Here is a 15,531-nt window from a genome sequence, read left to right on the forward strand (position 1 = left end):
CTGGTATGTTTTTAATCTTTCAGAGTTGCTTGCCAGCCACTGCACAATGTCTTTGGAGATGACATAGCCAGACCCACAAGCAAAGGCTGGATATGCAGGACTTGGATACTCCAGTTCTTGCCATTTCCCAGTTCGATCAACTGCCCAATTTAGTCTGAAACTGAAGACATGTTAGACATGAGATGTTTATAGAGAGTCCTCTGTGGAACCTATGAACACCTATGAACCTAAAGTAATACTGATAACAAATGACTGAGAGAAAGAACTAGGTGATCCTAATTATAGCTCCTACTTTTATTTCTCTAGGGCACAAAGCTAAAATTTTAACTGTTGTTTGGTCTCAATCTTGGATAGTAAGAGAAAGTTTTTGAAACAGAAGCCAAAGCAATCTTGACAGTCAGGTCTTCAGCATCTGTGCCTTGCTCTTGGGTTTTAAACTAGGTAAGCACACACATCTGTCTCCTGCTAATTAACCCCTCTGGTTAATCAACATGACACAAAGGCAGTGCCTCCAGCAGGCATGCAAACAGCGATGTTATGCAACCCATTTTCCTGTTAAAACTAGTGGCTGCTTAAAAATCAGGAAGCAGTACATACCTTCTCTAAGCTGTTTTCCAAATGAAGCTCAACAAAGGAGTTCAAAGGCTGCCATCACTGAATTACAAAAGAACTCTTCCTGGCAGTGGAGTTCCCTAAGGAAGGCTTTATTCACTCCCAGAGGCCTGCAGGAAGCAGTCTCTGTCTGCACAGTCTCCCCAGACGCTCCCAGCGTGGCAGAGCTCGCTGCCGTGCTGTGCAGCGCTATGGACCCTGTCAAACTGCCAAGTGAGGCACCGCAAAGCATCCTGCTTTCCCTGTTTGGGAACAAGCTGCTATTGCAGTCCTCTGGCCTCACAAGTACCTCATGCAGTCACAGCTAAGAGATGTAACTGTGTCAATGCAGCAGGATCTCCCCCTGTTTTACAGAGGTTCAGCATTGCTGATTTCCACTCCTGAGCACAAGCAGCTGAAAGCTGCAGTGAGCTACTAAGAACTGTCACCTCAGACAACAGCCCCGAAAGGGAGGAATTACAGCTGTGTGGCAGATACGTGATCAGATTCTGCCTATTCTCAACTGAAGCTGACATATTAAAGCACAAAGTAAATGAAAGTCACATCTGATACCTGAATTCACTCTAGGCTCAGTACCTTCCACTCCAGTGAATCACAGCATGAAGGGATCAACCAGACTGAGAAGCATCTGCTTTGATAATCATACCTCTATAATTATTTCAGTGTTATTCCCTACATGTCACACCTGACCTAAAGACTGTGACTTTTAAAGAATTTACACTCAAAGATGTCACTCCTACAGATCTTTGAGATAATCACAAGATAACCAACTATTTCACACCTTATTAAATTGCTTTATAAGCAACAGGCAGGGCCAGATTTGTGAAGCAAAGCAGCAAAGGCCTGTTTTTCTTCAATGAGCAGAGGGCAACAGGAAGGTACATTGTACCATTATGCTATATTGAATGCTATAGTAGCATAGAGTTCCTGCTATATTGGATTTCATACCAGAGCTGCAATGCATTCCATAGATGGAAGGGAAAATATGGGCTATTTTGATCCTGATTATTCACAACTGTAATAAAGGCTGGGAAAGTTCACTCAAAAATTTATTAATCAGATCTTCTATTTCATACAGCAGAAGTGGGTAACAACACCTGAAATTCACAGATGTTACAATAAAGTACAGACCATAACAGAAATTTTGTTTCTCCTTTTTACCCTACTTCCTCAAGCCCACCAGAAAAATCACAGTGACATCACAAAAAGTAATATTTATAGTTCTGTACTATGTACTTTCCTTTTAACTTCACTGTATTGCTGGAAAATTCTTATTTATTTAAGTACCATGACAAAGATGTCTACAACACATTTTAAAACCAGGCAAGATATTCAGCAAGTTTAAATCACTGTAAAGGCATACTCTGGAAAGTTATTGTATAGGACTGATTTCTGATTCTGAGATTCAAAGTTTAACACATATAGAAGTCCTACTTTTTGCAACTGGCTTCCTTAGGCATAGGAGGGGAACCCACATGAAAACAGACTTAAATCACTAAGCCATCCACTAAAGAAATGGTATCTATCTCTTAAAGGTAATTTTAAAAAACAACTTACTTTCCCCACCAAATGTTTGGTCTGTCCAATTTTTTCTGCATTATCCTGTTAAAAACAGCTTCCAAATCAATGTAACAGTCATCATCCGTCTTCAACAACAAGTCAAAACTCGTTGATTCCACTGTCCTGTAGCCAAAAAGAAATGTGATGAGATGCTGAGCTGCACTGCACAAACTACAGACAGCATGCTTTGCAAGGGTTTTTGGGATGTGAGGGGGAAGCAAGAGGGAAGGAATGTCTTTGCTACCCTTGACTTTAAAATGTTTTCTCTATTGACCAAGGCTGACTGCTTGTCCTTCAAAGGAGATCAGCTGTATCCTATGATGACCTTACAACATGGACTTGTGTATGAGCGGAAGAAAACAAATTTGAAGTTTTGTTCTCCAGGACAGATGGTGGATTTACTAACGAAACCATCTTAAGCAGTATTGACCTCAAAAGGATATGAATCCCTGATGCTGATGGCAGCACAGCTGTTAAAAGCCACTGGCTACACGTCAGTAGCCTACTTTCAGGACAAGACAGTCAGTTCAAGGGCAACTAGAAGGTTGTAGGTGGTAAAAAACATCTGTGGAAACAACTCTGTACTCACTCTTTCTCTGTAAATGCACCATTCAAACATGAAAAATGTTATCTTTACCTGTCTGAAATAGGTGAACATGACACACATAAAATAACCAAAAAAAGCTTAAGATTCTAGGGATCATGGCTAGGTTGGTTACAAACATTTTTAAGGGTAACTTCTTACAACAAGAAGGGTATTTTTAAAAACCTTTTATTATCTTAAAAAATTGCTAATCTGTAAGAAATTATCACAAAGATCTAAGTCTTGACATGCAAATCTCCTTTTAGAACTGAAAGCATGGTTCAGTTTTTCAGTTACATTCATAGCTGTGGAATTCATGACGTAAGTGCAGAATCTTGCAAGCAACTAAACTGAGTTTTGGATAAAGTACAACTGTCAACTGTATTTCTTACTCCACAGCAGCATCAATTAACTAAAACAGTTGTCTCAGAGTATGGAAATCACTGCAAATTTAGAGGTAGAAACTTACTGGATTAACCACAGACAATGCATTTCACTACGAAAATTCTTCCTATCAGCCTTCTGTCCCCGCTGTACACATGCTCCCAATCCTTCCCCTCCACTCAGCACTGGTGTGGCCACATCTGACTACATGTGCAGTCTTAGACTCCACACTACAAGAGGGACAGGGCCATACTGGGCAGAGAGTCCAGCAAAGGCCCATCAAGATGATTATGGGACTGGAGCAACAGCCACAAACTGAAACACTGAGTAAGTACACAAACTGGCTAAGAGCCACCCTTTAAAATACTAAAACTGCTAGTTTTCAGTTAGATACAAATGAGAAGGAATTACAAGGAGAAATGAAAGTTTTTACACCTGGACTCTCAGAGCAGAAGCCTGTCTTGCCAGCTTGTGCAGATTTGAGGCACCAAGGGTCAGCAGTCAAAAAACTACAGGCACTGCCATTTTACTCACTACATGCGCCCAAAATTTTGAGAGAAATACAACTTAATGAAGTAAATCACATAAGGCATGTATTTCATGGAACCTCTGAAGTAACATAATCTGCTAGATCATCTGGCACTACAAACACCACCATTCCTATGAGAAAATAAGAAAATACTTTCTTTTCTACTTACCATCGGTAGAAGTTCAGCAGTTTGGAGGGAACGTTTCTGTAAGTGTCAATCACATCTACAAAAACAATGTCATCATACATACTGCTTTCTTCCTTCAATAAAGCATCTTCCTTCTCAAGGTTTTTTATGTGACTTGCAAACCTTTCTGGGCGAGTATGGAGGCTTTTTAAAAGAGCATCACCTTCTGAAAGAAACAGCACCCATTATTAAACAAAGATGCATATCTACGTATTATTTCACATTTCTCTTGGATCACACAGGGCACACATTGACAAAATGAATCTGAAGAAGTATTCAATTTAATGGAGTTATGAAAATCCTACAATTAATTTTAAAATTTATACAAAACGGTTTAAGTTGCAGAACAACAAATATTTTTTTGTATAAGGCCTGACACTAAAAGTTTAAAGTAAAAAAGCATTCTCTTCCTCTTCAGTAATAAAAGAATTCAACTTTCTAAGGTTCCTTAATATAAAGAACAGTCTGGGACTTCACTATTTCTCTTACTGTAGAGTAAAAAGGCCACTGTCAGTTCCTCCTAAGTATATGTAGCTAGCATAAAAAATAAACACAAACAAACAATGCTATGCTAAATATAATCAAATAGGCATTGCTTTGATGTAGCATAGATGATCCCTGCTGAACCACATCACATAACTGCACGTAAGAGCTAAAAATATATTGCAGATAAGGAGGTAGTTTGTGGTACTGAAGAAAAGTTTGACTAGATGGAAGGGCTTTAGCACACACCTTAATCCAGGCTCCTACAGAGATGACAGGAGAACAGGACTGCCCAATTTTATCTGCCAGGCCTAGCTACAAAAACACAGCTATAACACTCAAAGTCAATGCTTATGTTGGATCAGTAAGAACACACTGACTCCAGACTATGTGGACAAAATCTTAGACATTGGAAAGGCCTCTTATAAAAATCTCTCAACATTCTGCTGAAATAGGTGTAAAAGTGTGACAGCATAGATGGAAACTGTTTGTCCATATTGTTAAACATTGTGATCCAGTACCTCTAACTGCAGCAGAACTGGAAAAAAGTGTGAAAAACATCAGGGAAAGATTTCATTGCATGACATTTTTAAAATCGATGTTGGGTAATAAAAAACAAGAAGAGGGTCTAGATAAAAAGACAAAGGGATGCAAGTCAACTGGAGTGGCTGACAAAAGGCAAGCAAAGGAACCATGTCAAGACATTGACTTTAAGCATAAAAGAGCCAGGAAGAAAATGTTTCTACTAAAAGAAAACCTAGGGTGATTTAAGTTCATGGAGACAGCACAAATTATACTCAAAAGTGTAATTTAAATTACCTGTTTTACCCTAACATCAAATGCTACATTTTGTGGACTTACCCTGAATAGTGTAGATAAAACCACCTGCTATTCCCTCCACACCTTCCGTGAGTTCATGTGGCAGTGACCCCTCCCCTGCCTGTTAGGAACAGATTCATTGAAATTAATAGATTAATTCATCTCTCATTACTGATGTGTTTTCCCTCTGATTTTAAGGTGTGAAGTTTTCTGGCAACTAAGAATGAAATTAATTTAAAGCTCTGCTGATTCAGGCACTTGCATAATCACAGACTCACAGAACATCCTGAGTTGGAAGGGACCCACAACAATTATTGATGTCCAGCTCCTGGTCCTGCACAGGACCACCCCAAGAATCACACCATGTACCATGAAAGACTAAGACTAAGATTTTTAACTAAAGATTCGCAGCATTTTTTTAAGTTTCATCCAGAACTAGCAGTACCACGGAAACTTTCAGGAAACTAGTTTTGAAGTTGACAGCAAAATGCAAAATTATTCTGGCTAAATTACAATGACACAGGTAAGCAACAGTCTGACATGAAAAGAGACACACTGCCAAAAAGCAAATACCCAGACTTTATCCCATCATTTGGGATTTTAGCACAGGATTTTTGACCCACATTTTGCCATCTCTGATATACTGATACTGCTTCACATTCTCACAAAAACAATGAGAGATTTACTCCCCTCAGAATAAAATGCCACTTACAAGCGTAATTTTTTTGCAAGAAGGCAAAAAAATTACGCTTCTGAGACAAAAGAAGAAGCCCAACTGAATTAATGATTTACACATAGAAACACAGGAAAATAAAATGCTAAATTCTCAGCAATTATAGGAAAAATAGAAACATGGTGGAAAGGAAGGTGAGGGAACTCACTGTAATGACTCTGAAAACACCTCCTCCATCATTCACCATCACTTTATGAAGGTTTCTTGAAACCAAGCCCTGAAGATCCTGGCTCTCCCACACAATGGTACCTTCAAAACTCTGGTAAGAGAGCAAATTACAGTTATGCAGGTATACAAAGACTTTAAAAAAATGGAAGTCAAACACTTTGGGCTCATTAAAATTATTTTTAAATAGTCAACTCATACAAGATTTAGTTTGAGTGCATAACATAAATGTTTTACTTACACTTCAACAAAAATAAATTACACATAAATGAAACACATCCATGAAATTCAGTAACACAATGATTCTTTTAAGACTAATCATTAAGACTATATTAAACTTTTAACAGAAGCACAGCATAAAAGACTTTGGCTTTCTAAAATCATCGAAATAGCATTTAAAGGTGACCTGAAGTGAGTTTTTAAAAATCAAATACAAAATCCTGCATTACAAAGAGAATACGTTAAAACAGATTTGGAAACAAGCTCAGCTTTTATCGTTATCTGCCAAACAGAGATCAGAGACTGGATCCTGACACCAGCAAAACTCAAAGAAAAATAAGGCCACCTTTATTGCAGTAAAGGTGCCACAAGCTACTGCTGGACTCACAGAATTCTTACCTCACATCTTGGCTGGTAAGGAAGAAAAAGGTAAGTGAATAACTTCAAAAATTTCTGCTTTTAACAGTCAAATTAGGCTATGCCACTCCATGTTTTACATTTATATATATATGTATATGTGGGTGTGGGTGTGTAAATTCTTGCATTTGAAAGGACTTAATCTCAACTTTAAAATGAAGACCCTTGAGAACATGTAAAAGAACAGGAGGTAAGCTGTACAAGTAAGAGTATTGGTAGAATTTTAGTTTTAAAAAATTTTAAAGCAATTTCTCCCTTATGAAAAGGTAGGGTTATTATACTCCTGACTCCTAGATGAACAAATTCCATTTTGTCTCTCCCACTTTCATAGGAAATACACTGGTTGGTAGTGTGGGTGGTGGAACAGAAAAACAACTTGTTTGTACATGCATCTCTGTTGCTGTAGGAAGTCTGTTTACTTATACCAACCTCTAATCTCTTTCCCATTTTATCTTCCTTGTACACTAGAAACCTTCTCTAAAAATCCTCCAGCTACTGAAACACCTTTAAGTCTAGATTATAGTTCAGCTTACTTTATTGCTTTCCTCTAGAAGTAGGTCTTAGCATCTGCAGCAGCCTCAGTGTTTAATGACAGCTGTGTACTTCAGAAGTCTCTCATCTATTATTTAAAATGCCAGGTTTATAAGCTAATAATGGAGCGAGCCAGTGTTTATTCAAGCCTGACTTCCATGCTCAATACCTTCCTCTTGTTTCACAGAATCACAGAATAAACTGAATTGGAAGGGACCAATAAGGATCATCCTATCCAACTCCTGATCCTGCAGGACCATTCCCAAATCACACTCTCTGCCTGCAAGCATTGGCAAAACTCTTCTTGAACTCTTGGCTTGGTGCTGTAACCACTTCCCTGGGGAGCCTGTTCCAGTGTCCAGCCACCCTCTGGGTGAAAACCATTTTTCTAATATCCAGCCTAAACCTTCCCTGATGCAGCTTCAGGCCATTTCCTGTCCCTGGTCACCACAGAGAAGAGATCAGTAGCTGCCCCTCCTCTTCCCCTCGTGAGGAAGCTGTAACTACAACGAGATCTCCCCTCGGTCTCCTCCAGGCTGAACAGACCAAGTGACCTCAGCTGCTCCTCAAATTCCTTCCCCTCAAGGCCCTTCACCATCTTCACTGTCCTCCTTTGGGCACTCCCTAACAGTTCAATGTCTTTCTTATATTGAAACTGCCCCAGCACTGGAGGTGAGGCTGCCTCAGAGCAGGACAATCCCCTCCCTTGCTTGGCTGAGGATGCTGTGCCTGAATGCAGCATCAGGACACGGCTGGACCTCATGGCTGCCAGGACACTGCTGACTCATACTCAGCATCCTGTTGTTCATTTAATTATTTCTCAGTTATCAAAATTAATGGACCAATATTAAGACTTTTTCTAGTGGCTCAATCTCTCTTTTTGCAGTGACTGTTGTCTCCCATTCCAATGTTTTTTGCTGTAGGGATTGGGCTCTAATCACTCTTCAGTGTCCTCTTTATAGACACAACCTCTGGAAAGTTGTTTAGTGAACAGGAGAATCCTTTAGGAGCAAGAGAGTCCTTTCATGCTTCAGCAAGCTCAAACATTACAATTCTCACCACTGACTATTAGTGATACTGACTTCAAATGTACCAGGAGTCTTAATCAGTTACTACCACTGAACATCAGTGTAAGGTGTCCTAAGGCTGCAAACTAACTATCAATACTTTCCAGGTTGAGAGACTTGTAAGCAAATTTTCTAATGACTTTAGCCCTCAGCTATCCTTACTCTAAGCCGGTTAATGAAAGCTGAGGCCTGAAAACACTTAAAGCAGAAACATTAGTGGTACACCTGAGACTACATCATCTGTTTTTCCCCATTTAAATTCCAGCCTTGTTGCTGCCAGAGCGCAGTGGCATTTACAGTGAATACCGACAAGTGAGCTGACATAATGCAGCCCAGCCAAACTCCTTTCCTAATGTTAAACAGTGCTGTGCTTTTTGTTCCCCCAACTACCCCCATTAGTAATACAGATTATGTGCAGTACAGAGTCCCATCTTCATGCAAATGGCCCACGGCTTTTTGACAAAATAAGTGCACTGCTAAGACATGTCTGTAAGAGCCCTGTTTGTTTTAGTTATCTGCTGGTGCTTCTGCTGTTCTGCGCTTTCAGTCGTTCCAAAGCTGAATGATCGATTCTGTCTCTCACAATCTGGCCTGCCAGATGCTTATTCTAATGCTGCATTTCCTTTCCTTTCCCCAAGAGGAGCAGAAAGAGCAGCACTTCAGCTGCAAGATGAATGAAGCTCTTCAGCAGTCTGTACAATCCATTACTTCTTCAAGGTGGAAAGACAGAGAAAAGATGCTGTCTCAGACAGCATCCTATGACAATTAAACAGTTCACTAAATTTAGTGCTCTCGAACAAGTAGACAGGAACACGTAGGCATTGCCACCTCTTCTGAATCATCGTGTATGCTTCAGCATCCTGAGCATCACAGGAGACTGCATGCTGTGCCTAAGCCTTATTAATCTACGTTAGAAACATCGTGTTACCTTACCCTGTAAGCATTCAGTGCATGACACACATCAGATTAAGGAAGCCCACACAAAGAAATATATGAATACTAATATTCTCTCTCTCAAGGAAGTACTTCCCATCTGCCTCTCAGGGAAACTGCAACCATTTATAGCAAAATTACAACTGCCTGGAATTTTAGCATCTCAAAACAAAGTCTTACAGGGGAAAGGCTCACATGATAGACTACCAAATTACTAGGTAAACAATATTCTTTTAAAAAATGTAAAATAAACCCTTCATCACTTTAGTATGAAATTAGATTGCCAAAGCATATGCACACAATACTGCAAGTGGTCTGATCACCTGAAAGGTCTCCTGCCAGCATAACAACTTGCACAGTATTCAGTAAACAATGTCTAAGATGATAAATCAATCAGTCAGCTGCAGAATCCTCTTAAAATTATTAGATTTCCAAATGCATTCCTCAGTACACAGCCAGGGGAATAAAAACAGGGAATAAATGCCCAAATTGTCTCTCCTCCCTCTTCAGTCTTCTCTTGCTTCATTCTTTCATAACACAATTTCTTTAACAATAAAACAACCCAGACCTAAAGACAACTTACAGGAACAGCAGCAACAACCCAGACCTAAAGGCAACTTACAGGAACAGCAGCAAGAGTCCAGGAAAATATTTAAATTAAGGAAAACTATCTAAAATGGTACCTGAGTATCTAGCAAGAGATCACTGGTCCACTGAGAACAATTTCTTGTACGTGAGAGGGTCTGCTAACTAGAATTCTCCTTCTAAGCCAACCTTTATTCATTAAACCTTCACTGTAAAATCATCAGGGTATTTTCCTATGACATTCTGTTCCTTTTGTGTTTAATCCCCTTCCTTCCTATGCAGGCCACAAGTAGGTTCCATATCCCTATACCAAAACCAAACAACCCTGTCACTGCAAACATAACACACAATATCTTGATGTTATGTCCAAGACATTAGATGGAGAAACCTCTTTTCCAGCTGTTCCCTAGAAACCTGTGCAATCCTCCCCTCCCTAACTTGTGTGCTAATGTCTGATAAAGCAGAAGGGAAAAAGAAGCACTACATGTCATGGTAAACTCTCCAACAGAATCAAAGCAGGTACAGTTTTCAATCAGAAATAGGTAAGTTTTCTGAAGTTGCTACTATTTAACAAAGTAATTTTTCATCAATTTGCATTTTCCAGGCTTATGCTTTATAACAACCTGTGATAATAAGATGCTGTAGAACAAATACTGGATTTCAGCATATCCCTGCAACTATTTACCCATTCTGGGATTCTGTGAACTAACATTCTAGAGGTTTTCACTTGCCCTTTTCTGCCTCAAGCAAAGGCCAGTTTAATCTGTCAGTCTGTCCAGATGACTTAAAAGAACTGCTGGCAGTTCTGATACTGCACATACCTCTGGCAAAATAAACTGCTCTACTGGCTTGTACCACAATCTGTTCACCTGCACTCCACAGCTTGGCGGACTAAAGCGAGCGCTGAAGATGGCTTCCTGTGAACAATGGGAAAAAACAAAATTAAAAAATACCACAACACACATTAAAAGTGCTACTGTATTACACAAGCCACAAAATGGCTCTTAGATAATAACAAATTACAAAAAGATTCTGCATTGCCAAATTCCAGTCTTCAGAAAACAGTTTCCAAGCTCTTTTATGATACCAACTTTTCTCCTTCACTGGAACTAAAAAGCTAATGCAGATAAAATTATCAGACATTGAACATTTAGGAATTCTGCAGCTGAGGAAATATGAACTTGATTACAGTATAACTTTATTTTCATTATGGCTATTATAAAGCAAACTCCTTGGAAGTTCATCATGGAAGTCATACTTACAATTCTTTTTACTGTAGCACAGGCAGAAGTTTTGAAATTGGCCTATCAAGTTATTGGTTGAGATAAATGTAATCTATCAAATGCAACAATCTTGCTCAAAAATTTTTTTCCCTCCAAATCAAAAAGCTATTCTATCAAGCCCATAACAGCTTGGGACTGAGGGAAATTATCAGTGAAGTCTGATTACTAGCAATAAATTGTAACAGTTTCTAGAAATCTTAAAATGTCTTGCCAGAAGACAGACAAGAAAAAACTACAGCTGTCCTGCATCTCTGCTTGAAGACACCAAATATATGTTTCTGCAAGCATTTTAAATATATTAGATAGCTTAATTTTTATTCCTTAATAACTATCAATATTTGGAACCCCAAATATAAACAAAAAACTGTGCACTGGAATTAGATGTAAGTGCTCTTTCATAACAGCATCTAGATTAACACATAGCACTTGGGGAATTTCATCTTTCCCTCATCCAGGATGTGCCTCTGTATACATATATAAGAATTTAAAATGCAACAGTAGAAAAATATATTTCATAAACTTGTCAGTTAAGTATTTCTCTTCTAACTCACCAAAACAACATGTCACTTTGTTTAAGAACTTCATGCACAAAAAAGAGACACCATGCTTTCAAAAAATAACTACAGCACTCTACCTCATGTTCTGCCTGGTACAGCTTTACAGTGATGTTCCTCTGGAATCCCACCCCATCAGCCTCATAAAATACCCCAAGGCTGGTAATGACAATGGGGTAAAGCACACGGAAATTCACACTGACGATTCTGTCTTCAGACAGCACAGAAGGTATGTCCTCAGGGAGACTGAATGCTTCAATTTCCTGATTCAAAACTGAATGAAAAAGAAAGGCGAGAGGTAAGGGGAGAAAAGTTCATAGATTCTAGATACACACAAAGCACGCTGCCTACATGCAAAGCATTCTGGTTAATTAGCATGGCTCACAAGTGCACAAGGATAATCAAACACTGGAGTAAAAGAAAAAACAATGGGCTGCAGATTGCAGCAAGAAAAATTTCAGTGATACAGCAATCTGCAGGCTAATAGCAATTGCAACTCAATGCCTACATATCCACGGGGCAAAGATTAGAAACACAATAAATCCACAGCAGGAAGACAAAAATGCTATTTGACTGCATGAATACCTGTATATTAGCATAATAAAATAATTATTCATGTATCAAAATGGCACACACCTCCACTTAATTCAGCTGTCTGCTTTTTGCCATTATCGCCTACCTAAGCCCTGAGGCACCATTTATACTTGGGAACAGTGGATGTTGTCATTCAAAGAGAAAGTAACAGAAGTTACATTTCGTGTTGAATCATGCCTCAGGTACCTAGCAGTACTTACTTAACTTGTATTAAAGAGCAAGAATGAAATAAAATCCAAAAGGAGACAGGAAAAATTTACCATTTTAGTTAGGAATTTTTGTATGGCATTTAATTTTTTTCCTCCATTTTACATTTCTTAATTGTTTTCTCTCTAAAGCAGAATCTGAAAAATCAATCAATCAGCCAGACTTGCTTAGAGAATTCATTTTGTCACCAGAGAAGTCCATCTGACACTCAAGACTGTCACCTTGCTACTTTCTTCACATTTGACACTATGCCAGGTCATTCTGGCTCTCTCTAACTTCATTTAACACATACATCAAGTAAAAATGTATTGTATATGGGAGAGACTGTCTGGTGGCAGCAGAAAAATGCAAATCCATTAGAAGTCAATGGACTCCCCTTCACATGCCCAAAAATCTCTCCCTCTCTGGCCTGCACACGGTACTTACAGGAAGGTTATGCAACAAGTTCTAGGAGGCATTTGTTTTCAAGACTAGCTGTTGCAAAGAAACTCCCCAAACTACTCTCAGGAAAGATGACTAGCTCTAGTTCAGATCACAGAATTTTTAAAAGTTAACTTCTATACCTGGGTTACTGATGTTCAGAAGTTTGCAGGAGTAGGGGTCTTCTCTGTCCTTCACGGGCACAGCACAACCATGCGCACCTATTATAAACTTCACAAGGACACTATAATAATTTGCTTTTATTAACACCAGTTCTCTTCCCTCCTCCCTCCATCTTCAATAAACTTAATTTTATCACCATGACCTGCCTTTCACAGGGTTAAGATTCTGAACCTCTTAAAAATCAGCAATGACAGCTGGTATGCAGAACAACCACATGAATCCCCTCATAGGAGCTCAATTTCAAATCCACATTAACATTTTACATTATGAGGTCACAAGAAGATTGGCAGCTAGAAATGAGATACAAGACAGCCAGCACACCAAAAAGAAAAAATACCTAAGGCAACACTGAAGCATCCCAGAAACCTGTCCCTGCTAGCCCGGGTTTGTTACCTTATTTAAGATTGTTTAAATAGTACGCATTCAAACGTCAATGAAAAAAAATAGGAAGAAAAAAGACACGGAGCTTTAAAGGAGGAACAAGGATTCCAGACTATCTGTTACAATGAAAAATTCAGCTTTGGGCTGTAGCAAAACAAGAGGTTCCTCTCCAGCTCCAATAATGGTTATTCCATAGTAGGAAGACATCAAGTAAATACAAAGAGCAAGGATCCACCTTTGCCTGTCTTTTCACCTAGCAGCTAGATGTCCTCCCAGAAGTCTATGTACACTATAAAAGGTCACAATTTTAGATGACTGAGGTGGCTATGCTGCACTCCAGGCTGCATGCTGACACAAATCTGGGAACAGCAAAATGCTCTCAGTGCAAGGCAGGTACCAAGGTGTGAGGATGGCAGCATTTCTGGGGATGAACTGCAGCAGAGTTTCTCAGCAAAAACAGTACACTGTCAGGCCTATGCCAGCAATCAGGAAGGGCCACTCACACTGCAGCAGTTTGGTGCACCTGGTTCAGTGGGAAATAAACCTCAGCTTTACAGTTGAGGCTGTTGCAAGAGCTTTTATGGCTCTCTCACCATCTCACCAAATGCAATCCTGCCTGCTTTCAAAAATCCTGGATTACCAAGGATTCAAGCTGCACACCATACATTGCAACATAAAAAAGAAAAAGGCTTATACATCACTAATAAACAGTGGCAAGTAATTGCAAGAGCAAACAGCAGTGTACAAAAAGTAGTTACAGCCCCAGGCAAGAAGTACTCTTATATACTATTAAGCAGACTTTTAAAAAATCTATCAGAATACAAGATGTTAAAACAAACAAACAAACAAATAAACTAGGAAATATTTTAAAACAAAAATTACTAAATCAAGATATTTCAGCATTACAGTCCTGCCCCCCTCCCCCCCAGGCCCAAACTAGAGAACAGTAAAGGTTACCGTTGGTTCAGGGCAGGATGTTGTTTCAGGTGCTTGAACCAAGTGCTCCTTATAACACTGCGTAGTTCATGATTGTGTCGAGCTGACAAAACACCTACAATAACATCATAATGCTTCAGCTTCCATGGAGGAAAGAAGGACAGTGGACCTAGAAGCAGAAAGTGACAAATATTTACTTTATGCACATATTACAACAAGCCTGAGTTGCAAGCGATAATTAATTCCAGCCTTCCAGTACTTAAAGGGGGCTTACAAAAAGGAGGGGAAGCAATGCAGATAGTGATAGGACAAGGGAAAAGAGTTTAAAACTAAAATAGGGGAGACTGAGATTAGATGTTGGGAAGAAATTCTTTACTTAGATGGTAGTAAAACACTGGAAAAGGTTGCCCAGAGAAATTGTGGCTGACTCAGTCCTGTGAATTGTTCAAGGTCAGGCAGGATGGGACTTTGAGCAACCAGATCTGGTGGGAGTCATCCCTGCCCATGGCAGGAGAGTTGAAATAAGATAATCTTTAAGGTCCCTTCAACCCAAACCATTCTGAAATTCTGTGATTAAAGGACATCTCAAAAGCAAGAGAACTGAAACACTAAAAACAAGCAGCAGAATTACTTTCGCATTCTTGGGTCAATACACCAAAACCTTCACTCACATGCCCATTTTCCCTCTGCTTTCTAAAGTTGTTGGGACCACCTTTCTGCCTCACAATTTCAGTGTGGCATCTCAAGGACTATTGTTTCTGACCTTTTGAAGTGGAATACCACCCTCTGCCTTCACACAGGGTGTTACATCCCTACACAGGGGAATGCTCTGGCTTTATTCAAAGCCAGATGCCACTGCCAGTACTTGTAATCCAGGATTTAGCTTGTGCTGTTTTAATTTAGAGATCATGAAACCTGAACTTGATTTCAAGCAGGATTATGACGAGATAGAGACCTGATAAGCTCTGATGTAGAGCCTGTAAACAATCAGGCAAGTAGCTAAAGTGAATTTGCTTTGTTTAATCTATCAGACATCCTAGAGTTAAGACAGATTTGCATTTAACTTTAGCAAAGGATTGCTTCCCTCTCATCTCACTATGTTTTTCATTGGTCTGCAGATAACACAAATGTAAGTGTGAGCGGACTTTAAACAACTGCCTATAGCA

General features: G+C 39.3%; 1 protein-coding gene across 2 annotated transcripts in view; it reads right to left on the minus strand.

The window, feature by feature from the left end:
• B3GALNT2 (beta-1,3-N-acetylgalactosaminyltransferase 2) overlaps positions 1–15,531 on the minus strand; it is a 28,938-nt gene that overhangs the window by 2,351 nt on the left and 11,056 nt on the right. Inside the window, exons 2-10 of one of the 2 annotated variants that reach the window (XM_030235520.2) lie at positions 14,387–14,534; positions 13,009–13,109; positions 11,725–11,918; positions 10,629–10,724; positions 6,039–6,149; positions 5,200–5,278; positions 3,838–4,018; positions 2,170–2,295; positions 1–160 (exon numbers count right to left, since the gene is read on the minus strand). In XM_030235520.2, the coding sequence (XP_030091380.1) occupies positions 1–160; positions 2,170–2,295; positions 3,838–4,018; positions 5,200–5,278; positions 6,039–6,149; positions 10,629–10,724; positions 11,725–11,918; positions 13,009–13,109; positions 14,387–14,534 (1,196 nt within the window). Of the gene's footprint in view, positions 161–2,169; positions 2,296–3,837; positions 4,022–5,199; positions 5,279–6,038; positions 6,150–10,628; positions 10,725–11,724; positions 11,919–13,008; positions 13,110–14,386; positions 14,535–15,531 lie in introns of both variants that reach the window. The other variant, XM_030235519.2, reaches the window with a different exon arrangement.

Source organism: Serinus canaria, chromosome 3 (genome assembly GCF_022539315.1).
Source record: "Serinus canaria isolate serCan28SL12 chromosome 3, serCan2020, whole genome shotgun sequence".
In the NCBI taxonomy this organism is placed as follows: Eukaryota; Metazoa; Chordata; class Aves; order Passeriformes; family Fringillidae; genus Serinus; species Serinus canaria.